This window comes from Gobio gobio (genome assembly GCF_949357685.1).
Source record: "Gobio gobio genome assembly, chromosome: 1".
NCBI classification, from domain to species: domain Eukaryota; kingdom Metazoa; phylum Chordata; class Actinopteri; order Cypriniformes; family Gobionidae; genus Gobio; species Gobio gobio.
In genome coordinates, this window is record NC_137097.1 from 79231038 (window position 1) to 79257269 (window position 26232).

At 42.5% G+C, this 26232-nt stretch overlaps 1 protein-coding gene and 1 long non-coding RNA gene across 2 annotated transcripts in view; both read left to right on the plus strand.

Moving 5' to 3' along the window:
* Nucleotides 1-12859, plus strand: part of LOC307126193 (GTPase IMAP family member 8-like) — a 31559-nt gene extending 18700 nt beyond the window's left edge. Inside the window, exons 3-4 of the mRNA XM_079816617.1 lie at nt 10959-11552; nt 11644-12859. Coding sequence (XP_079672743.1) covers nt 10959-11552; nt 11644-12719 — 1670 coding nt within the window. The 3' untranslated portion in view covers nt 12720-12859. The remainder of the gene's footprint in view (nt 1-10958; nt 11553-11643) is intronic.
* A 126-nt stretch (nt 12860-12985) lies between these two features.
* On the plus strand, nt 12986-13880 carry LOC307126410. The gene is made up of 4 exons (XR_013816485.1): nt 12986-13127; nt 13213-13313; nt 13510-13557; nt 13767-13880. It is a non-coding gene; the product is annotated as an uncharacterized lncRNA (long non-coding RNA).
* The last annotated feature ends 12352 nt before the right edge of the window (nt 13881-26232 follow it).

A 26232-nucleotide genomic window follows, 5' to 3' on the forward strand; every position in this document is an offset into this window, starting at 1 on the left:
GCGATCGGTTCATGAGATCGGCCTTTTTGGAGACCGCCGATCAACCATCCCAAAGCGATTATCGACCGATCATGATCGGTTGCCGATCGATCGGAGCACCCCTAATAATAAACTATGCTGGTCTGTTTTGCAAAATTGCATTGTTTCTTTGATATTAAATTATAGGATTTTGTTTTTCACATACAGTCATTAAAGGGATACTTCAGGATTTAGCATTAAGCTTTGTATCAGTAGAAAACCTGTAGTATTTTCGAATTACCGTGCTTTCCTCTCTCATGTCCCCCTGAGACGAGAGATTTATGTATTTTTTGTCTGGAAAAAATCCTGCGATGACGCAAAAATCGTCATTGTTTACATGCACATATTTTGTTTAAATCTAACTGAATTTATTACGATTTGTGAATCTGAATGTAGTGTTTACATGAACGCTAACCAAGTGATCAGTTGATGTGCATTCTCCTCCGTGAGAGAGAGCCTACGAGACCAGTGCGTCTCTGTGTCCCAGTGCATTCTGGGAGTTGTTGTCTTTCATCCCCATAAATCAAAAATTAATTTTCTGACTTTTCTCAGTCTAGAAGGCTCCAAATTAAAAAATAATTTCACATTTCTACTACATAAATGACCCATTTTAAATACACATTAATCTTTCCTGAGGTGAAGTTTTTTTTGTTTTTTTTTACTTACCTGTTCTTATGTTTTCCTCTGAAGTCCTCTACTGGAGACCTGACTTTAGCTACCTGCTCTGTCCCTCAGACTGACTGCCTAACTTTTCTTGAATAACCTTTTCAAAGATATGTAACTTTAAATAAATATGTTATGGACAATGTATCTAATTAAAATCATGCATGTAATGAAAAGTTAAACGGAAAACGCTAGGCTATAGAAAACTTGCCTGTAGGTGACTGTTGGTCAGTTGAAAGACGGACATAAATGTAAGCTTACAAACAGCAAGTCTTTGGCCTCCTTGTTGCACATTGTTCTTGAAGGTGTATTTCCTCTTAGTATTCTCTGTGTCAGGCCCACGTGGTCGTCTGCGACTCACCTTGTGCTAGAAGTAAAAAGAAAAAAAAATACATTTACCATAGCGTAGCAGGCTAGCCGTCGTATGCTGTCAAGTTAAGGTCATTAAGTATGTGAGTAGGCTTTGGTTAGGAGAATGAATAAGCCATGTGTGTGCCTTTTAGGGCATCAAAGCGCTGTGGTCTTTAATGCACTTGGTGGCCTACTTGATGCTGGTCATCCTTCATCCATCCTCACAAAATTTAACATTTACAGTGATCAAGCACATGTGCAGTCTTAGTGAATTGAAGGCATACAGTAGTATTCAATTCACTGGTTATTTCATGGGCCTACATTGTAATGCATTGCATACTGTTGACATGATATGGTCATGAATTGCTTAAGTTAGCCTACCTGCTCCAAACCAGAGAGAATGATAGCCTGCTGCCTCTCATAAGAGACAGCATAAAACTCTGTGAAGTGCTGGAGTGTTCTTTCATCTGTTAGGCTTGAACACTTGAGACTATTTTAAATTTTAAAATACAGAGTTTTGGTCGCGCGAACACCCCCCCCAGAGTGATTCTGTATACAAAGTGGCACACATACATTCAAGTCACATGGTTATCTCAATTTTTGTTTTTTTGGACTAATACGGTTGTTCGTCGCATGAACACAAATGATGTGAATATAGCCTACTCCTAAATAAATCAAACAGGGGAGAAACGATTAATCCCCTGTGAGAGACGTAAATGAGATTCCATGTCCAGTACAATAAAATGGCGTAACGTTAAGCCTCTTGTTAAATTTGTGGAAAATCATGTGACCAGATCGCAAAACGCAAGCAAACTTAAATTTGGCTCACCACACAAAGCCTTCCTCTCTCGTTCAGCATGAATCCATATGTGTCCATGGCTGTGATGTAACATTTAATTGCGAACTTATTTTTTATTTTGTAAATAAAGCTTTGTGCTTCACTCGTATCATAATATTCACCTAAAACAGCTTCACATACAAAAAAAGTGTTTTGGCCGACCACCGCCGGTGCTCCGTTTAGTTGACGTGCAACTTTACATTCTCCATGTGCTGATTTACTAGCCCAAGAGCCGTTGGCCCCGTTTGACGTCAGCTAAATATTTGATAATAAGCAGGATTTGATGGCCGCATTCCTACACTTATAAAATGCAATTCAATGTGGAAGTAATCCAAGTATTCAGAATGTGCTCAGGGACGACACGTATGCCGCGTTTCCACCGAAATTACCCGGAACTATTTGTACCAGGAACTTTTTTCCCAGGAACTTTTTCTCCCCCAGACCTGCTACAATCTGCGTTTCCACCGCGGTCTAAAGTACCAGGGAGATTAGGCAAATTAGTCCGGTGACGTGGGAATGCGCGCGACTGCTTCTCCCAGTCACCGACGGACATGAATCACTTTTGCGCGATACTGTCTGCAACAATAACACGTGTAGGTGATGCAAGCAGCGCTGCTTTTGCTGATTATGTACACACATTACCAACACTGTTTATTTAAACGTGCACTTTCACCTGGTTTGACCATTTTAATGCAAAATGGGATGATGGGCAATCCAAAATCTGAATGTGTTGTAATAGCTCAATTCCAAAACAAAACATTTTCTATAAAAGGATAATGAGGTTTCAGTCATGACAGATGTGTGAAAAGTTAATTGAATGAAAACAATAGACTGAATTAAGCAGTTGAAAGATTAGGTACTAGACTGCAAGTATTTTATTTTTTATCACAATAACATCTCTTAACATTCACAAAAAAAAAAAATCACATGACTAGTATTACAATATGCTTCATTAAATGCATAATTTTAGAGACTTCTTCCTCAAATTTGAAATGAAGCAGGACCACACTTATGGCTTCACTTAAGTTGTGGTTATAAGTTATTATACTACATTCACATAGTTATACATTTAAAAATATAATATTTGGGTTTTCTAGATATGTTTATGTGCATATTCAGAAAGACTTGCGAGCAGCAGCCCTTTTATTTGCTTCCTATACTATATGAATACAATTAGAATGTGGTTATATAGTTAGAATGTGGAAATTAAAGACACAGTGACATTTTACACATTTGACTTTATTTTAGACAGATCAGTTCTTACAAAATTAAAATAAAAGTGTGCAAAGACAAATAAATTACTAGAACAATAAAATGAAAATATAAAATGTGAAAACAACAATATAAAAAAAGTGTATTTTTCAGTAACTTTTCCAAGAGCTGTGCCAACATGTACAATATGTAAAGTACAAATGTGGTAGTGCAAATGCTTCATTCAAGCGGCTGGTCATTGTGGCTACTTCTTGAACGACTGGACAAACTGTCCAAGAACAGACAGAAACCCGGTCTGAAAGTCCCTCTGCTGCCGTCTGCTTTCTTCCGCTTCTGACTGGTGGAATGCCAGCTATTGCCTCCTCATCTCTCCTCGGCCTGGCTCTCCAGTAACAGCTGAATATATTGGTCAGGCTGTTCTTGTCCATGCTGCAGGACGACCCATCAAGAAAGTCACAGTCCCTTTTCCTTTTCCCTAAGTAGAAAAATTGCACAGAAACACATGGAAATTAATACACAAGGCAAACCATGAAACAATAGAAACCATCAATTAATTATTTAAAGTGTTTTCACTACAAATAATGAACAATTGTTTGCCCAGCTTGAACAATGCCCAGTGTGCAATTTTTATCATGGGCAATTTAAGTTTACAATTAAAAACAACAAAACCATTAAGGATTACACATCAGTTTTTAAATATATACACATTTTTGTCAGCTTTATAACGTACTGGTGACCGCGGGGGAAAACACGCTGGTCTCCGTTGCCTGCGATTCATCAGGGCCACTCGTTACGTCTGGAAAAGCACGTTGAAAAAAGTTACTGCATAGTGTTTAAACACTGCAACGAGTTTAATAGATGATACCAAGATGATATATTTACCTTCAACCCACTCGGATTCCTGGATGGTTTCCAACAACGCACTAGCCGAGTCTTTCGTTACCGCTGCCCTAGAAAAGGACGGTCTGTCCCAACAACGCGTCCAGGCGGTCATACCACTTGTTGATACGCCGGTCGGAACCGCTCCGGTTGTCATGATCCTTTAATTTCTTGTAATCTTGTCTTAATTTCTTCAACTTCTCTCTGCACTGTTTTCCAGTGTGACTGGAACCGAGTCGATATCTTCAGGTATACCTTTTCATTACGGCTCGCCGTTTCCAGTTCCCGCTGGATGTCCTCCTCCGCATATATGCTCAATAAAGCCTGAACCTCGTCGCCGGACCATCGGTCGAATTTTTTGTTGAACTCCATTGTTGCAAAAAAAATATTTACTGAACGCAAAACCCACGGAACCCACCTCGCAAAAGACTTGTAAATATGGCGCTGGGAAAAAAAATAGCTGCGAGAGCTCAACCAATCAGCATGTTCAGCGCCCAAGTCCCACCCCCGAAAGTTCGGGAACTTTTCAAAAGTCCCACCTCGCAAGCAGGGCCGTTTGGAGGGGGAAATATTTACCCGGAACTTCATTTAGACCCTAGTTCCTGCGGTCGAAACACACCGAGTTCCCCCCCAAAGTTCCTGGTTCCGGGGTAAAGTTCCTGCGGTGGAAACGCGGCTGTAGTGTAGATTTTAACACATGTAGTGTGTGTGCTCAGGGACGACACCTAGTGTAGATTTTAACACATGTAGTGTGTGTGTGTGTGTGCTCAGGGACGACACATAGTGTAGATTTTAACACATGTAGTGTGTGTGTGTGTGTGCTCAGGGACGACACATAGTGTAGATTTTAACACATGTAGTGTGTGTGCTCAGGGACGACACGTAGTGTAGATTTTAACACATGTAGTGTGTGTGCTCAGGGACGACACGTAGTGTAGATTTTATCACATGTAGTGTGTGTGCTCAGGGACGACACATAGTGTAGATTTTAACACATGTAGTGTGTGTGCTCAGGGACGACACATAGTGTAGATTTTAACACATGTAGTGTGTGTGTGCTCAGGGACGACACAGTGTAGATTTTAACACATGTAGTGTGTGTGCTCAGGGACGACACATAGTGTAGATTTTAACACATGTAGTGTGTGTGCTCAGGGACGACACATAGTGTAGATTTTAACACATGTAGTGTGTGTGTGTGCTCAGGGACGACACAGTGTAGATTTTAACACATGTAGTGTGTGTGTGCTCAGGGACGACACAGTGTAGATTTTAACACATGTAGTGTGCGTGCTCAGGGACGACACATGTTGTGTAGATTTTAACACATGTAGTGTGTGTGCTCAGGGACGACACATAGTGTAGATTTTAACACATGTAGTGTGTGTGTGCTCAGGGAAGACACGTAGTGTAGATTTTAACACATGTAGTGTGTGTGTGCTCAGGGAAGACACGTAGTGTAGATTTTAACACATGTAGTGTGTGTGTTCAGGGAAGACACGTAGTGTAGATTTTAACACATGTAGTGTGTGTGTTCAGGGAAGACACGTAGTGTAGATTTTAACACGTAGTGTGTGTGTGTGTGTGTGTTCAGGGACGACACATGTTGTGTAGATTTTAACACGTGTGTGTGTGTGTGTGTGTTCAGGGACGACACATGTTGTGTAGATTTTAACACATGTTGTGTGTGTGTTCAGGGACGACACATGTTGTGTAGATTTTAACACATGTAGTGTGTGTGTGTTCAGGGACGACACATGTTGTGTAGATTTTAACACATGTAGTGTGTGTGTGTGTTCAGGGACGACACATGTTGTGTAGATTTTAACACATGTAGTGTGTGTGTGCTCAGGGACAACACATGTTGTGTAGATTTTAACACATGTAGTGTGTGTGTTCAGGGAAGACGCGTAGTGTAGATTTTAACACATGTAGTGTGTGTGTGTGTTCAGGGACGACACATGTTGTGTAGATTTTAACACATGTAGTGTGTGTGTTCAGGGAAGACACGTAGTGTAGATTTTAACACATGTAGTGTGTGTGTGTGTGTGTGTGTTCAGGGACGACACGTAGTGTAGATTAACACGTGTAGTGTGTGTGTTCAGGGAAGACACGTGTAGATTTTAACACGTGTGTGTGTGTGTGTTCAGGGACGACACATGTTGTGTAGATTTTAACACATGTAGTGTGTGTGTGTTCAGGGACGACACATGTTGTGTAGATTTTAACACATGTAGTGTGTGTGTGTGTGTGTGTGTTCAGGGACGACACATGTTGTGTAGATTTTAACACATGTAGTGTGTGTGTTCAGGGAAGACGCGTAGTGTAGATTTTAACACATGTAGTGTGTGTGTGTGTTCAGGGACGACACATGTTGTGTAGATTTTAACACATGTAGTGTGTGTGTTCAGGGAAGACACGTAGTGTAGATTTTAACACGTAGTGTGTGTGTGTGTGTGTGTTCAGGGACGACACGTAGTGTAGATTTTAACACATGTAGTAGGGATGAAACGATTACCGGTTTCACGATAAACCACGATAAAATTTAGTGACGGTTAGTAATATCGTATAAAATTTTATTATCATTAAAACCGCGTGTGATTATCACGGTTGTGAAAACTCGCGGTAAATCATGTCCAGTCAGCGTCAGTCTGGCGCACTGCTGTTTTCTGAATGAGGAGAAATGGCAGAAGGCAGTGACAGCACTCGGGGGATTGTTCTGCCTTCTAAAAGGATCAAATCTGAGGTGTGGTCATATTTTGGCTTTTACAAAAGTCCTGAGGGAAGATGGTCACCCTGTCTGAAGAACATGCCAGAAGAAAGTCGCTGTAATAGGGGGAACACTTCAAAACTATGAACGCAAGGCAAGTGGACTTTGACCTCAATACCAAACCTACGTCTGGGAAATAATAACGTGAAGCGAACGAACAAATTCAGACAAGACTAGGGTGACATTTAAGGGATAATCAGGGCTTGACATTAACAACCGCCATTTGCGGGTGTAACGTTATTTCGGCTGCACACTAGTCACTCTGGCTGTTGAACTTATAACAGTCTTCTCAAAAGCCATCTGTTATAATCGCGTTGCGCATTATAACCACTTACACGTGTTTCTATTGAGTTTATGAATGCAATGTCTCATAATAAGAGGCGTTCAGATTAGCGGAGTTATGTTCAGAGCGCGCGCCGCTCTCACTCACTGAAATCTGCACTCAGATCAGAGATAAACGAGCGATGTACGCAGGAGATTCATTCATCATACAGTGGATGACTGCTTTTGTTCTATTTCAGCAGCGAAAATGGTTTAAAAAAACACAGCAGAACCACAGCGCGTCTGATATGACTGGCATAACGCAGGCGAATTTAGGGACCGTCTCTAAAGTTACATACAACATTGGTAACGTTATACACGTTTCAAACTTCAATAGCATTTGAAGAGAATGACAGTCATAAAAAGACCGTAAAGTGTTCATCTAGGTGTCAGGTATGATGCACACATTTTGATATTTAATAAAATAAACTGTCAAATCATATGGAAATATGGATATGCATTCTTTCACTAGGATACTGTTTGGGCTCTTACACAAAACATGCTAGATTAAAATATGTCTGATAGAACACTGATGAGAATATTGCTTGGGAATATATTTACAGTGATAATATTAGAGATTATATTTGCGCTAAATTATTATTATTTATGTGTTATGCGTTGCTATTGATGACGGCCATTAAGGAAGGAAATCCCACAGAATCTAGCTTAAAAAAGTGCATAGAGCTGCTTTAGTTATTTGTTGTTTGTTGATTTCAAATATAAAACTTGTTGAAATGTTTTAAGTGTGTGCATCTGTTCTTTTTGAACACTTTCATTTCGTTTGAACAAAACCGTGATAATATTGATAACCGTGATAATTTGGGTCACTATAATCGTGATGTTAAATTTCCATACCGTTTCATCCCTAATAGTGTGTGTGTGTGTGTGTTCAGGGATGACACGTAGTGTAGATTTTAACACATGTAGTGTGTGTGTGTGTGCTCAGGGATGACACGTAGTGTAGATTTTAACACATGTAGTGTGTGTGCTCAGGGACGACACATGTTGTGTAGATTTTAACACATGTAGTGTGTGTGTGTGTGTTCAGGGATGACACGTAGTGTAGATTTTAACACATGTAGTGTGTGTGTGTGTGTTCAGGGATGACACGTAGTGTAGATTTTAACACATGTAGTGTGTGTGTGTGTGCTCAGGGAAGACACGTAGTGTAGATTTTAACACGTGTAGTGTGTGTGTGTGTGCTCAGGGACGACACATGTTGTGTAGATTTTAACACATGTAGTGTGTGTGTGTGTGCTCAGGGACGACGCGTAGTGTAGATTTTAACACATGTAGTGTGTGTGTGTGTGTCTTCAGGGACGACACATGTTGTGTAGATTTTAACACATGTAGTGTGTGTGTTCAGGGAAGACGCGTAGTGTAGATTTTAACACATGTAGTGTGTGTGTTCAGGGACGACACATGTTGTGTAGATTTTAACACATGTAGTGTGTGTGTGTGTGTGCTCGGACGACACGTAGTGTAGATTTTAACACATGTAGTGTGTGTGTGTGTGTGTGTGTGTGTGTGTGTGTGTGTGTGTGTGTGTGTGTGCGCGCTCAGGGACGACACATGTTGTGTAGATTTTAACACATGTAGTGTGTGTGCTCAGGGACGACACATGTTGTGTAGATTTTAACACATGTAGTGTGTGTGCTCAGGGACGACACATGTTGTGTAGATTGTAACATGTAGTGTGTGTGTGTGTGTGCTCAGGGATGACAAGTAGTGTAGATTGTAACATGTAGTGTGTGTGCTCAGGGATGAGTTTTGTACCCAGCATGCATTGTGGCATGAAGCGTTTGGTTTGTCGCCGTTGTTGAGATTCATGAGCGGATTCTTGTTTGATACCGTAGACTGTGAGATCCTGAGCAAACTGTCTTTAAAAACACATTTAACCCTTAATCGTCCCTCAAGTCGGGTTTACGTTTGAGTCCCTTGGGCTCAGATAGACCCCAAACTTTTACAGAGCGATTGCATAAGGAAATATAATTTTTTTACATGGAAAACTATATATCATTTTTTTTATTTACTTCTCAACTATACATTAATGCTGTGTTTTTGTGGGTATTTGGTAGTTTTTTACCTATTTACTGCACAAATACTTAACTATGTCATAAATTGGCTCATTAAAAATCATTTTTTTATGAAAAAATCACTTGAATGATGATCTTAAATAAATATAAATAGTTTTTGGACATTGCTCTATGTGTTAGGGATAGAATACCGCCATCTGTAGGTTGTGGAAAAACTTTAGGAATTATAGTTAAAGAGAATGACCACATTATCCACTAGAGGTCCATAGGGAAGTTATGCAGAAGTTAAGCTGCCTTTCATCTTTCTTTTATTTGCCCTTTTCCCTCTCTTTCTCATGATTGTTCCATGTTGCATTTGTGCTCTAGTATTTGTCCTTCATTTATGTATGGAATTTTTTCAGATTTATGCCAGTTTTGTTGATTTTATTTGCCAGTTTCTATAAAAATGCTCTCTGATGCAGTCGTGTGTGTGTGTGTGTGTGTGTGTGTGTGTGTGTGTGTGTGTGTGTGTGTGTGTGTGTGTGTGTGTGTGTGTGTGTGTGTGTGTGTGTGTGTGTGTGTGTGTGTGTGTGTGTGTGTGTGTGTGTGTGTGTGTGTGTGTGTGTGTGTGTGTGTGTGTGTGTGTGTGTGTGTGTGTGTGTGTGTGTGTGTGTGTGTGTGTGTGTGTGTGTGTGTGTGTGTGTGTGTGTGTGTGTGTGTGTGTGTGTGTGTGTGTGTGTGTGTGTGTGTGTGTGTGTGTGTGTGTGTGTGTGTGTGTGTGTGTGTGTGTGTGTGTGTGTGTGTGTGTGTGTGTGTGTGTGTGTGTGTGTGTGTGTGTGTGTGTGTGTGTGTGTGTGTGTGTGTGTGTGTGTGTGTGAAAGTTCGTTCCACTTTGTGTTTATGCTCTAGGACCAGATCTTGATATAAATGTAGACATGTTCAGATTTATACTGGATTTAGTTGTTTTTTTTTACAAACAAAGTGAAAAAAAAAAACGTTTTTTACATTTTCCCATTCATTGCCAAAATCCAAAAAAATGCTTCAGACACCTGTGTTTGTGTGTGTGTGTGAGTGAACATGCTTGTTCCATATTGCATTTGTGCTCTAGTATTTGTCCTTCATTTATGTATGAAAATCTTTCAGATTTATGCCAGTTTTGTTGATTTTATTTGCCAGTTTCTATAAAAATGCTCTCTGATGCAGTCACACACGTTTGTGTGTGTGTGTGTGTGTGTGTGTATGAGACAGAAAGTTCGTTCTACTTTGTGTTTATGCTCTAGGACCAGACCTTGATATAAATGTGGAAATTTTCAGATTTATACTGGATTTAGTAAAAAACAAATTGACAAAAAAAGTGAAAAAATTTTATTTTTTACACTTTCCCATTAATTTTCAATGTGGGGTCAATCTGACCCTGAGGGACTTAAACGGTAAATTTTTTTTTACACACCTTTAGAACAACCAAATCAAGCCCAGATTTTTTGTGCATGTTTAGATAGATTATTTAGGAAAAGTCACCGAGTCTCATGGCCCTGAGATGAAGGGAACATTTTTAAAAAATGGAGGAAAAGTCCAGTGGGGTCAGCTGGACCCCAAGGGACGATTAAGGGTTAATATAATAATATAAATATATAAACATATAAACATATAAACACAGAGCAGTGTTAATTTAACACCGGGGAATTTACTGTGTTCTTGGAACGTTCTTATAACCAAATAAGAACATTAATATAACGTCTAAAATCTGTGCGCTTTGAATGTTCTAAGAACTCTGAGAAATAATGATTTTATTATGTAATGGGAACATGACGGAAATGTTCTTATAACCTACGATTGTTAGCTGGGTTGTGTGCTTTTCACCTCTCATGTGTGCTTCACTTTTTATTTTTAGGCTACATCTTGAAAATGACAGAAATGACTGTCGGTTTGAATTTGGTGTTACTGGGAAGAACAGGAGCTGGGAAAAGTGCATCAGGAAACACAATCCTGGGACGACAAGCTTTCATCTCAAAGAAAAGCCCAAGATCTTTCACTCGAGCTGTTGCTGTGCAATCTGGTGCTTTTTGTGAACTACCAGTTCATGTTTATGACACACCAGGTTTTTTTGACACAGAGGTGAAGGAGCAGGAAATACAGTTAAATGATCAGAACCTTTTTCAGAAATGTGAGTCTGGTCCCTGTGTGTTTCTGCTGGTCATCAAAGCTGACAGATTCACTGAAGAAGAGAGAAGAACTGTGGAGAAAATTGAGAAGCTGCTGGGAGAGAAGCGGCTGAAGAAAACCTGGATTCTCTTCACCAGAGGAGACGAACTGGAGGAAGAAAACATGACTATAAAAGAGTTCATCGATGACACTGAACCGCTGAAGAACCTCATTCAGAAATATGAGCAGAGATATCACGTGTTCAACAACAAGAAGAGAGGACCTAATGGACAAGTTCAAGAGCTGCTTACAAAAATACTTAAGCCATACATTGACACAATGGGTGAGTCTTTCATAGCAATATTAAATATTCTGGAAATTATGTGTTGAGTTTAAAATGTCATTTATTTATTTTCTGTTTCTTTTGTGTACAGTGGGAGAAGAGAAGCTGAAGCCGAATCCACTGATGAGAAAAACTCCAGAAAATGTTGAACCAGCCGCTCCTGTCTCCAGTCTCTCATCCAGACGGATTGTTCTTCTGGGTAAAAGTGGTGTTGGGAAGAGTGCAGCTGGAAACACAATCCTGGGACAGAAAGAGTTTAACTCTGCAATGAGAATGAATTCAGTAACCCGTGAATGTTCAGATGCTCAGGCCACTGTTTCAGGCAGATCTGTGTCTGTAGTTGATACTCCTCCATTCGTTCACACACAGATGAAACCTGAAGAGTTAGCGATGGAGATAGCCAGAAGTGTTTATATATCCAGTCCTGGACCGCACGCTTTTCTCATTGTGTTTTCTGTGAACATGAGATTCACTGAACATGAGCAGCAGATTCCTCAGATGATTGAGATGTTGTTTGGTGAGGAGGTGTTAAAATACTCCATCATTCTCTTCACTCATGGAGATCTGATAGAAGGACAGACAGTAGATGAACTCATTAAGGAGAACTGTAGATTAAGAGATCTAGTTGATCAGTGTGGAGGCAGATTTCACGTCTTCAACAATAAAGCTCAGAATAACAGAGAGCAGGTGAATGATCTACTGCAGAAGATTGACTCAATGATAGAGCAGAATGGAGGAGGACACTACAGGAATCAGATGTTTGAAGATGCTCACAGATTCAGACGAGAGGAAGAAGAGCAGAGACTGAGAGATGAAGAGGAGAGAAAACAAGAGGAGAAACAAAGACAAGATGAAGAAAAGAGGAGACAAGAGATTGAAAGAGTGAGAAAAGAGACAGAGGAGAGAATCAGAGCACAGATGGAAGCTCAGAGATCTAAACTAGAGAGACTTAAAGCAGAGAGACAGAGACAGAGAGAGGAAGAGGAGAGAAAACAAGATTATAAACAAAGACAAGACGAGATTGAAAGAGTGAGAAAAAAGGCAGAGGAGAGAATCAGAGCACAGATGGAAGCTCACAGATCTGAACTAGAGAGACTTATAGCAGAGAGACAGAGACAGAGAGAGGAAGAGCAGAGAAAACAAAAAGAGTCCTGTGTCTGTAGTTGATACTTCTGGACTCATTGACATGTCCATTAAAACCTGATGGATTAATGACGGAGAACTTTCCACTTCTGGTCTGCACGCTTTCCTCGTTGTGAAGTGAGACGGAAGAGAAAACCATAGCGGAGATAAGAGACAGTCAGTGCAGTTCTGCATCAGTTATCTTTTAGTGGAGCTGATGGTGCAGAGGACACACTGGAGACAGAGAGATGAAGAAGACGGAAAACAACAAGAGGACACAACTAAGACCAGGTGAGCGAGAAAGAGGATCCCGAGACTGGAGAAAGATGGACTGCTACACGTTGGTATTAAACGGCTGATATCAGTTCACCAGCGCTGTGCTCCAGCTGAAGAACAGCAGAACAGCTGGACATCTACATCCAGCTGAGGAGACACTGGACCAGCCGCAGTCAGGTATACAGATGTAGATGGTTTATATTAAACTGTGATTTTTACAGATGTTGAATCATCCTTACCGTCTCTTGTGTCCACTCAGCAGAACCTGCACATCTGTCAGTCCGTCTCCATCATCAGCGCTGTTCAGCACATCTGGACATCTAAACGCTGTGTTGTTCAGTGTGTCAGGCGCATGAGGGTGAGGTGAGCACTCAGCTTTCATCTGTGTTTCTGCTGTCAAGGCATGAACACCAGACCATGCTTTCAGACGTCCGTTTGACCACCTTCTCTCCTTCTTCTGTTTGGTAACTCTGGTGTCTCCTCTTACCGTTGATCATCATCACGCTCCTCATGCTCATGATGTGCTAAAATCAGTGTCATTTATTCTCCCAATACGCAGAAGGCGAGAGAGGAAAGCAGACGCGTGCATCTGAAGCTAAAACAAGATGTAAGTTTGCGCTTTATCATTATGATCTACTTAAAGACATTCTTAACCAGTTTCAGGAATTCATCGTTTCTTATAGTTAAAGCAACATGACTATTCTGTTATAATGTGAGATGTTAATGAATGATCAGATGGCCACAAACATGCTCAACATTTATATGTTAAGACTATCACCGCATCTTTAACTGCATATGCAACTCATTTTGCTTTAGGGACTCGACGCAGGGCGATCTTCAAGACATCATGGACTCTCTTCATGGGACTGTTCATCAGTTTAACAACAGGATTGTTCAGGATTAAGTCTTTCTGTACAACTGGTTTCATTTCTTTCACTTAAATGTTTGTTAAATGAATCTTCTGTCTGAATTGTTTTGTTGTTCCAGGATTCAGTTCTGGGTTGTTTTCTCAGTGCTCTTGTAGACGTACTGTTGGTCTGATACTGTTATATACCGTCAAATACTGGCCTTGAGAGAACATTTTATTTAACATTTTCATAATTTCCATTACATTTTTACAGGAAAAACTATTATTATATAGATATGAGGGGTGTAAAGGTACACATATTCGTACCAAACCGTTTCGGTACAGGGCTCTCGGTTCGGTGCGCGTGTGTACCAAACGGTTTCTGAATACAGTCTTTAACGTTTAACAGTCGGCTTGTTTTAAGCGCGGAACAAACTTCAATCCGAGTTCCCACACGAACGTATGAAGTATTCAGTCCATTTTATCACGAAATTCAAACGATAAATGACGTTTTGATGCTCTTTAATGTGGCGTGACTGGTCACTGATCACTGAACACAGTTCAAGTGGCCGCGTGGTGCGCATGAACACAATGATCATCCCATCCTAAAGAATAAATATGAATGAACAACTGAAGGTATGCTGAGGATACATTACAACTTACTGTCACGTATCATATGTGGTGTAATCGCTCAGGCAGTGTTTCAACGGCGGAAAGACGTCAATATAACTGCTTGAAAAGTAAACAATGTCATGTAACGTTAGCATCACATTTACCTCAGGCAGTCATTCAGTGTCCACAGATTTTATTCACTAGAAAAATCAACTCTTTCACTAAATATATGCACTATATTAGCCGTTATATTCATTATGTTCCACTGCACCTGGTGTCTTGATTATTTCATGTATGTTTAAATTAGGGCTGAACGATTAATTGCATTTGCGATTAAAATCACGATATGAAAAAACACGATTTCCTAACCGCAAAGGCTGCGATTACAGTCTGGTCACGTGACACGCGAGAGTAAAGTCTGTAGAAGAAGAAGAAGCAACTTTGGCCTAAAAGGATCTATATAATATTGTGTTGTTCATACTATAGGCTACTATCATCTCTCCAATGATTCTGGATCGATTCTGAGCTTAGATTTTAACTGCAGGTGCGCGGTGGCGCTGCGTGTGTCATAGAAACACCCGTATTCTGATTTCTTTCTCTCTCTCTCTTTTTCTCTCTCTCTTTTTCTCTCTCTCTTTTTCTCTCTCTTTTTCTCTCTCTCTCTCTCTCTCTCTCTCTCTCTCTCTCTCTCTCTCTCTCTCTCTCTCTCTCTCTCTCTCTCTTTATGATTTGCTAGCTTATGTTTTGCAGCTATATTAGTTTATATATTTATTAAATAAATATAAATTATTAACATGCAATTGTTTTAATTAAAATGTTATAATGTGTCATAAGATTTCCACCATTACTATACAATGATGTATTGTAGAATAATACAGAAGATAAAGAGTTTAAAAAATAATCGCATATTAAATCGCAATCGCAATATTGGTTAAAAAAATCGCAATTAAATTTTTTTCCAAAATCTAAAGCCCTAAATAAACCTGTCATGAAAATGACAGCCACTGTGTAGGCTATAAATTATTATATTTCAACAATGAATTGAAGAAAACAACATTTTTATAATTCGATTTAGAAGTTATTGCAAAAAGACCTTATGTGAAGTTTTACATATTTGCAAACTGTTATTTGAGTGTTGATTTATTATACCTAAAAATAAATAGTCTCTGAATTTAGGCTAATAGTTTGGGCTCTGTTGTTAATCTTTAATATTAATGTGCAAGTAAGGGCTCCCTATATGGTTTACAGAAATATCTTCAATAAACTTATAATTTAATTAATTTAAGGACAGACACTTTTATTTCTTCTTCAGTAAACCATTGTTTAATAAAAACAAATAAAAAGCAATTTTGTAAAACTGCTGTACCGAACCGTGACTTCAAAACCGAGGTTTTTGTGTACCGTTATACCCTTAATAGGTATTTCGTGAATTACATTTTTTTATTTTTCTTACAGTGTAAGCAATGGTGCTAACCGTCCATCTGCACCAGTTATCACCAGTATTTTTGTCATTTTTACATGTGTGCTCAAACATAACAGAGCAGCGAAAGACACTTGGATGAATGGGCAGAAAGAGATGGATTTGCTTGATATTATGAGTTATTAAAAGCACAATAAACCAAGACCTGATGACAGGTTACTTTCTCTGTCAACTTATTGCCCTCGAAATTAAAAATACACACACTTATTTCAAAATGTCCCTCTTGGTGTGTATTCACGTGAACGCAGTCAGTTACAGCTACAGTTGGGCAAAATTATCATTTATATTGGATCCATGCATGAGGTCTTAAAGTGACAGCAACCTCACATAGGCCTGTCATTTAATGTTAAAGGTCCCGTTCTTCGTGTTTTTTTGAAGCTTTGATTGTGTTTACAGTGTGCAATATAACATGTTCATGTTTCGCGTGTAAAAAAAAAACAGTATTTTTCACACAGTTTACTGATCTGTAAACCGCTGTTCTCACTGTCCTAAAAACAGCTGATGAGTTCCTGTTCTATGAAGTCCCTCCTTCAGAAATACGTAACGAGTTCTGATTGTGCCAGCGTGTTGTGTTGTGATTCGACAGCAGCTTAGCGCACGTTGTACGGAAAGGTCACGCCTCCTAACGGGAGATGTATGCGGCTATGCGCTCAATGATCTCTACAGCGTCCCTGGGAAAGCCAAACAAAGGTGATTTGACTCCGGGATGAAAATAACAGCGTCTCGACGACATGGCGACAAACACACTCAAACGCAACACTTCCTCTTCTCCACTTGGGAGAGCAACAAGACCACGCCCCCTTTTTGCGTATTCTTGTGGGCGGAGGTTAGTCTGTTCTACTGACGTCATTAAAGCAGGAAGTACCAGGATGTAGTCCAAGCCAGCCGTTCGCTGTAGGCTTTAAAAAAGGAAACTTCTGTTAAATAAAATATCTCGCTTGACATTGAACTTAGAGCTTTATAATTTTACAGGTATTATTTATGCTCTAACAGCAACATTACACACTAACTAAAGTTTGAACAATGGGATCACGAAGAACGGGACCTTTATGATGAATGAACTGATCTTGATGGATTATCTTTTAGAGCTTTATTAAAAGTTTCTGTATGTTGTGTTAGAAGAGCGGCCCACTGTCTTTGACTTTGAAAACACTTCATCTAAAGTCATTCTGAGTACAATTTCAAATAAATAAAAAACAACTGTTAAAAAGGTTATTTTCTGTAAAAAAAAAAAAAAATTAAAAAGTGGATTTTTATGAAATATTGTACCTGGTTTTTGAAAATGCTTCTTGCGTTCATGAGCAAACCTTTCACTGAATGTTTACGGTTTAATGGAAGTTCCTCCCATAAATTGAGCAAAGTGTCATGGGGAGTTGGAAAAATGTGGATTGCTCACAAACAACACAACACTGATGGGAACAGCACACAGACCGTGTTAATGAATTACAACCAAAACATCCGTCAGATAAATATTTCTGATGTGAAACAAGAAATCAATTTGTGACATCAACAACTGAATTTGAATGGCAGCCTATGGTGATATTTCACTAGTGAAAAAACAATTACAGAAATAAATATCTTTATTCGTTTTATTAGTTGATAATCTTGGTTATCAAGAATTCGCTTTTCTACGAGTGATAACCTCATTGTTGACATCAAGAATTCACGTTTTTACTAGTGGAAATGCAGGGCCGGCCCAAGCCCTTATGGGGCCCTAAGCAGAATTTTATTTGGGGGCCCCTCAGTGTCACCAATACGATTGACTATTGTCAATTCTTGAACATTTGCACACCCAGTATCAATGTTAGTAGTTGTAGCGTTGTTGCTTACATCATGTCTGGCTGTCATGTTTTTACCCTTACACAGTTTTTAATTGTGACAGTAGCAAACCCACAAGAGTGGTCAGGTGTTAATATTCAAAACCTTACAGTACTACAGTTCAGACTGGGATTTTTTTTTTTTTTTAAATAAGTTTCTTATGATGAATATGCTCACTTTTCCCCAGGATTCTTTGCTGAATAGAAGGTTCAAAAGAACATTTCTCTGAAATAGAAAGATTTAAAAAAAAAAATCCAAAAAACTGTTTTCAACTCTGATAATCATAAATGTTTGTTAAGTATCAAATCATCATATGAGAATGATTAGTGAAGGATCATGTGACACTGAAGACTGGAGTAATGATGATAAATTCAGCTTTGATCACAGGAATAAATTACACTTTACACTCAAAAATAAAATGGTTCTATATGGCACTAAAAGTGGTTCTTTGTCGTAATCATAGGGGAACCACTTTTGGTGCTATATAACACCATATCTTAACAGGTTCTGTATATGGTAGCAGTGCTATATAGCACCATAGTCAGCGGAGCTCTATAGCACTTCAGCCAAAGAACCGCTGAAGAACCAAGATTGGTGCTATCAAGAACCACTTTTAGTGCTATATAGCACCTTTTTTTTTTTAGAGTGTACTATATATTTACATAGAAAACAGCGGTTTTACATAATAATAATTCATATTTTTACTGTATTTTTGATCAAATAAATGTGAGCAGAAGATACTTCATTTAAAAACAAGAAATGTTGATTTCTTTCAAACATTAAACAGAGCTTTTATTTTGGCGAGAAAAAAGAAAAGAAAAGTGCATTCCATTCGACTGTGTTGAAAGAACCTTTTTCTTTTGTAAATAAAAACCTCCAAAATCTAGGCTACACAACTTAGGCTATAATTCCAAGTAGACGATATAGCACTTGGAGAAAAATACTTTTACTGAGAAACTGGAAGCTATGCTGTACTCCGTCCAAAACATGCAGCACATCAGACGAGATTTTCACACTTAACTAAACCACATCACATTCTCAAATCCATCCATTCATAAAAAGGTTACCGGCAACTGACGAGTACATTTTAGCACCGAATAGTGTCCGATGGCGCTGCGAGCTCGTGCAGTGATGTCAGAATCAATCCGTGCATATATTAGAAAACGTAACATTTTGCAGTTTATTTAGTAATTGTTTAAGGCCGTTTCGTGATTTCAATCATTAAAATAACATGCAGCAAAAAGGAATTTCATGTGCTCTTGGGGGCCAAGGGGGCCCTAAGCAGCCGCTTATTTCGCTTATGCCTTGAGCTGGCTCTGATGAGTAGGCTCAATGATTCTCACATCAGTTTAAAACAAAAACTCTTGGCAAATACACCCATTAGTCAAAAGCCTTGTGGACACATATCTATTGTGTTTTTTGAGACCTTAATTCTAAAACATTTTTTTTTGCTTTCTCAAAAACCATGCATTTACATTTTTCTCTCAAAAATACAAGCAAGTACATATATGTTGCTCACATATTATGGTAGCCCAGTTTGTGCTGAATACAGTGTAATTACACTTTTACCATTAATGTGTTTATAAGCAACTGAAAAACACACAAATGTCAGAGCATGTCAAAACTTCTAAAGGGCCCCAAAACAGTTTAGACTCCTCGGGATTAACAATATTGTAATGAAGTTCATTGAGTTAAGGGATGAAGGAGGCAGGAACCTGCAAATGATAAATGTAACTTTAATGACAAAATAAACACTGCCATCACTCCTTTTATCTCTCCGGTGTGTCACACAGGTGTCACGCTCTGCTCTCACATTCACTGATATACTTCATCACAATCAGTGTTTTCAAGTTGTTTTTAGATTTACTTTAAGATTTTCTCTCTCTTTAGACCTCCTGACACACACGGACAAAGAGCTGGAAAGATTCAGCAGGAAGTTTAAAGGCCTTCAGATGTTCAAGGCATCCAGCCGTAACAGGCATCACTCTCAGTAACAGTTCAAGGGCCAGATTTACTAGATTGCATCAGTGCAAACCCTCGTTTGGCGTAAGTGGTAAATTAGCTCCTGAAAAGGAATGGACGGGCTTATTTTTGCAACTGACCTTACTGCATATGCATTTGTAGGAGTTCCCTTTCGAGGGAACTCCCACTGCATCGGTAACGACGAATTTGGGGACACTCCCTAAGCAACAGCGCGTCTGAAGTATGAATGAAATCAGGCCAATCCTGATTGGTGTTGCGTCATGACGTAACTATGACGGCGTACCCGGAAGGTACATATAGGGCAGCCCAGGCATAGTAATGGCAGTTATCGCTCTTCAGCATAGCGCTCTGTGTGAAATCTGTCTGTCTATTTATTGTTGTTTGTCAAAAAGTGAAAGTGTGTGTGAAATGGCGACTGGAAAGTGAGAGAGTTTAAGCAGTGTGTGCATCCGTGTCCCCGTTACATGTCGGGCTCGGATGCACACCTGCTGTGTGTGCAGTGTCTGGGTGTTCAGCATACTCGGGCGGCTCTCGAGGGAGCCGCTTACGAGCATTATATGAAAGCTGACACTCAGGCTGCTCCGCTCTCGGCTGGCCGTGTTCAGTGAGACCAGCCAGCCTCGTGAGCCCTGTGGATCGGTCCCGCATCCGCCGAGGCGGTGCGGCGAGGCCGGTCATGGGGCTCACGGATGGACTGTCAGCGGGACTTGGGACTGCTGAGGCATCTTCCCAGTCTTTGTCTGACAGTTCAGATGTTCTCCTTCCCCGTGTGGAAGCCCGCGCTGCGGCTTCTTCCCCCGGGGCGGAGGACCCGATGCTTCAGCGGTCTGATTCTGAGGAATTAGACGCGCTCAGCATCGAGGCAGTCAAAGTCATGAAGCACTCCTTATATATGCAATTAAAGTGAACACACGCGATCGGTGTGCATGAGATACTGGATGGCTGCATTTAAATCTGAGGATTTAAATGAAATATGAGCTGACTCTGAGGAGTTAGATATTCAGCCTGTCATTCAGACCATGTTTCACCGTATTGTTTGAAACTGTTTGGCTTTTTTTCTCGAGGGATGAAAGCCAATTTGTATTATGACGGCTTGAACCACGTTGCTGAGGCAACGCGGGGTTTATGAGTCCATATAATACAAATAAACAGTTCGTCTGATGATTACGGCCACATTTAATTCTGAGGAATTAAATAAAATATAATCTGACTTTGAGGAGTTAGATATTCAGCCTATCATTCAGACTTTGTTTCACCTTATTGTGGCTGCATTTAATTTTGAGGAATTAAATTAAAATATTATCTGACTTTGAGGAGTTAGATGTATTTTAATGCAGCCTGTCATTCAGTTCAGTTGGCACGGGGTTGGTGATTATGATGGCATTTAATTCCAAGGAATTGAGTGTCGTGTTATCCGACTTTGATAAATTGGATACTTTAATTCTGTCACCCAAGCGTGTTTAACTTGTGAACTGGATATTCATCTAAGATGGAGCCCTCCTGAAGTGATGTCGTTCTCGCCGCCTTGTGGCCTGCGGGACACATCAGGTTTAGGCAAGGGCTAATCGCAGTGTCCGTCCCTTAGATGAGGCCCCTGCTGGCCAGCCCCCTCTCCCGGGTAGGAGCGACCGAGGTCGTTTTCCCCCAGGAGCTCTCGGGAAATCAGTGCTGTGTTCCCGCCGTCAAAGACGCTTCGGGCCTCACTGATTTCCCGCGCACGCACGCCGCCGTCGTCGCCTCCAGTAGGACTTGCGACTGGGCAGCGAACGTGTGCGCCAACCGAAAAACGTTCTCGACTGCTCCCTGCCGGTTAGCCGCTTCAGGGGGTCGGGAATGAGTTTCGGTTGACACCCGAGGCCAGCCTCGAGAGGCTGGTTCCCTTAGTAGATTATCTCGGCGCATGGTCATGCCTTCCGAGTGTGTCTACGTGGGTCCTGCAGACTGTAGAGCTGGGTTACAGGCTTCAGTTCGGTTCTCCTCCCCCGAAGTTCAACGGGGTGGTCCGGACTGTGGTCGGCCCAGGGCAGGTTCGGGTTATGGAACAAGAAGTACAGCCCTGTTAGCCAAGGAGGCCATAGAACGGGTCCCTCTGGCAGACAGGAAGTCCGGATTCTAATGCCGGTACTTCATAGTTCCTAAGAGGGATGGCGAGTTGTGTCCAACTTTAGACCTGAGGTACTTGAATCGTTCTCTGAGGAGATTCAGATTCAAGATGCTTAGCAATTCCTCCATTGTGATTCAGATCCAGTCTGAGGACTGGTCTGTCACGATGGGTCTGAAGAGGACGCATACTTCCCTGTATCCATCCTTCTGTGTCACAGGAAGTTCCTGAGGTTCGCTTTGGGGGCAAAGCGTACCAATATCGGGTTCTTCCAGGCGGCCTAGCCCTTTGAGACTCTACACGCAGTAGCGTGTTGACGCCTTCTCAGAGAACTGTGTTCCTGGGAGTCGTATGGGATTCTCTACGTTGGGGGCACAATTGTCTCCCGCACATATCGAGTCCATACGGGCGGTGGTCTCTAGAAGGAAGCTAGGCCACAGCATCACTGTGAAGCAGTTTAAGGACTGCTGGGGCTCATTGCGGCTGTGTCCAACAGAATATCTCTTGGCCTGCTGCATGAGATCCTTACAGTGATGGCTGGGAATCAAGGGGTTTTCCTCGAGGGGAAAACCATTCTGTATGATCAGGGTAACGCGCAGATGCCTTCGTTCCCTAGTCATATGGAAGAACCTTGGTTTCTGTCCCAAGGGCCAGTGTTAGGAGCGTCCTGTTGCCGGGATTCCGTTTCAACAGACGCCTCCCTCACTGGCTGGGACGTGGTCATGGCAGCCGCTTGCGAGAGGTCTGTGGGAGACCCGGCATTTCTCCTGGCACATCTATTGCCTGGAAATGCTGGCGGTCTACAAAGCTCTGAGGAGCTTTTTCCCGGACCTCCGCGGCCACCATGTCCTGATACGGTAGTAAACCAGGTGGCTTTCCTTAAGGGGAAATCTATTCTGTATGATCAGGGTAACGCGCAGTGGCCTTCGTTCCCTAGTCATATGGAAGTAGCCTTGGTTTCTGTCCCAGGTGCCAGTGTTGGGAGCGTCCTGTTGCCGGGAATCCGTTTCAACAGACGCCTCCCTCACTGGCTGGGACGGGGTCATGGCGGCCGCCTTGCGAGAGGTCTGTGGGAGACCCGGCATTTCTCCTGGCACATCTTTTGCCTGGAAATGCTGGCGGTCTACAAAGCTCTGAAGAGCTTTTTCCCGGACCTCCGCGGCCACCATGCCCTATACGAAGTAAACCAGGTGGCTTTCCTTAAGGGGAAATCCATTCTGTATGATCAGGGTAACGCGCAGTGGCCTTCGTTCCCTAGTCATATGGAAGAAACCTTGGTTTCTGTCCCAGGTGCCAGTGTTGGGAGCGTCCTGTTGCCGGAAAATCCGTTTCAACAGACGCCTCCCTCACTGGTTGGGGCACGGCATCAGGGGGTTGAGGTCGCGCCCTCTATGCAGACTGGCGCATCACATCCTCCTGTGGTCCCAAGGGAAACTGTTGTCCATCAGGGCAATGTATGTCCAGGGGGTCCAAAATCAGGGAGCAGACATCCTGTCGAGGCAGGGGCTGAGGCCCGGGGAATGGCGACTCCACCCGGAGGTGGTGGAGGCCATGTGCGAGAGATTTGGCACAGTGGAAGTGGATTTATTCGCGTCTCGAGAGACGACCCACTTTCCACTGTGGTTTTCTCTCACGCATCCGGCCCCTCTGGGGCTGGATGCCATGGTGCAGACATGGCCGAGGCTACGTCTGTATGCATTTCCCCCGATCGCTCTGCTCCCGGGAGTCCTGGAGCGGGTCCGTCGACAAGGCGCCAACCTGCTTCTGGTGGCGCCACGTTGGCCGACTCGGGTTTGGTTCTCGGACATCATATCTCTGCTGGCAGGTCAACCCTGGGAGATTCCTCTGAGGAGGGATCTCCTGTCTCAGGCAGGGGGCACGATATTTCACCCCCGGCCCGAGTTATGGAACCTTTGGGTCTGGCCCCTGAGGGGGCCAGATACCTAGAGGCTGGCCTGCCGGCCGATGTGATCGAGACCTTACTCAGTTCCAGGGCTCCATCTACAAGGAGACTGTACAGCCTCAAGTGGAATGTGTTTTCCACTTGGTGTAGAGAGCGTGAGGTGGACCCAGTTAACTGCCCAGTGGCTTCAGTGCTGGAGTTCCTCCAAGATCGTTTCTCTGCAGGGCTTACCCCGTCCACACTCAAGGTGTACGTGGCTGCCATTGGGGCTTTCCACACACCGTTGGGTGATGGGCCTTTGGGTAGGCACCAGTTGGTTGTACGGTTCCTCCGTGGGGCTCGGAGGATGAGGCCTGCGGCTCGGTCCAGAGTCCCAACCTGGGACCTGGCAGTGGTTCTCGAGGGATTGGCTGAGGCCCCCTTCGAGCCACTAGAGTCAGCAGACCCAAAGAGCTTGACCCTTAAGATGGCCTTTCTCTTAGCCATCACTTCTCTGAGGAGGGTGGGGGACCTTCAGGCCTTGGCGCTTACGCCGACTTGCCTGGAGTTTGCCCCTGGCGAAGTGAAGGCCATCTTACACCCTAGGGCCGGTTATGTGCCCAAGGTGCCATCAAACGTGGTCAGGCCTTTGGTTCTTCAGGCATTTCATCCTCCGCCTCACGTGACGGCGGAAGAAGGGAGGCTTCACCTGCTCTGCCCGGTCAGAGCCCTTAAATTATATGTGGAGAAGTCTGCGCAGTGGAGGAAGCTGAGCAGCTATTAGTGTGTTTTGGTTCATCTAAGAAGGGGCTGCCTGCGTCAACCCAGACTATTAGTAACTGGATTGTCCAGGCAATAGCCACGGCCTATCAGGTGCGCAACCTGCCTTCACCTATGGCCGTGAGGGCACATTCCACCAGGGGCATGGCCTCTTCGGTGGCCCTCCTTTCTGGGGTCCCCTTGCAGGACATTTGCGAGGCGGCCGGATGGGCTACTCCACACACCTTTATTAGGTTTTATAGTCTGCACCTCCCTGCGACGCCCGGTGCTAGGGTACTCCAGTCCTACCTGTGCCCGGTTTCCGGCTTCACACTAGGACTGGTGCTACCATCGGTGTGGCCTAGTGGGTACTCGTTCCCCAAATTCGTCGTTACCGATGCAGTGGGAGTTCCCTCGAAAGGGAACGGCTCGGGTTATGTATATAACCCTTGTTCCCTGAGAAAGGGAACGAGCACTGCATCTCGTCGCCACACCTCGGCAGGCCTGGAGCGCATGCTTCATCGCGATAACTGCCATTACTATGCCTGGGCTGCCCTATATGTACCTTCCGGGTACGCCGTCATAGTTACGTCATGACGCAACACCAATCAGGATTGGCCTGATTTCATTCATACTTCAGACGCGCTGTTGCTTAGGGAGTATCCCCAAATTCGTCGTTACCGATGCAGTGCTCGTTCCCTTTCTCAGGGAACAAGGGTTATATACATAACCCGAGCCGTTTCCCTTTCAGGCACAACATATACACTCACCTAAAGGATTATTAGGAACACCATACTAAAACTGTGTTTGACCCCCTTTGACCTTCAGAACTGCCTTAATTCTACGTGGCATTGATTCAACAAGCTGCTGAAAGCATTCTTTAGAAATGTTGGCCCATATTGATAGGATAGCATCTTGCAGTTGATGGAGATTTGTGGGATGCACATCCAGGGCACGAAGCTCCCGTTCCACCACATCCCAAAGATGCTCTATAGGGTTTAGATCTGGTGACTGTGGGGGCCATTTTAGTCCAGTGAACTCATTGCCATGTTCAAGAAACCAATTTAAAATGATTCGAGCTTTGTGACATGGGGCATTATCCTGCTGGAAGTAGCCATCAGAGGATGGGGACATGGTGGTCATAAAGGGATGGACATGGTCAGAAACAATGCTCAGGTAGGCCGTGGCATTTAAACGATGCCCAATTGGCACTAAGGGGCCTAAAATGTGCCAAGAAAACATCCCCCACACCATTACACCACCACCACCAGCCTGCACAGTGGTAACAAGGCATGATGGATCCATGTTCTCATTCTGTTTACACCAAATTCTGACTCTACCATCTGAATGTCTCAACAGAAATCGAGACTCATCAGACCAGGCAACATTTTTCCAGTCTTCAACTGTCCAATTTTGGTGAGCTCGTGCAAATTGTAGCCTCTTTTTCCTATTTGTAGTGGAGATGAGTGGTACCCGGTGGGGTCTTCTGCTGTTGTAGCCCATCCGCCTCAAGGTTGTGTGTGTTGTGGCTTCACAAATGCTTTGCTGCATACCTCGGTTGTAACGAGTGGTTATTTCAGTTAAAGTTGCTCTTCTATCAGCTTGAATCAGTCGGCCCATTCTCCTCTGACCTCTAGCATCAACAAGGCATTTTCGCCCACAGGACTGCCCCATACTGGATGTGTTTCCCTTTTCACACCATTCTTTGTAAACCCTAGAAATGGTTGTGCGTGAAAATCCCAGTAACTGAGCAGATTGTGAAATACTCAGACTGGCCCGTCTGGCACCAACAATTATGCC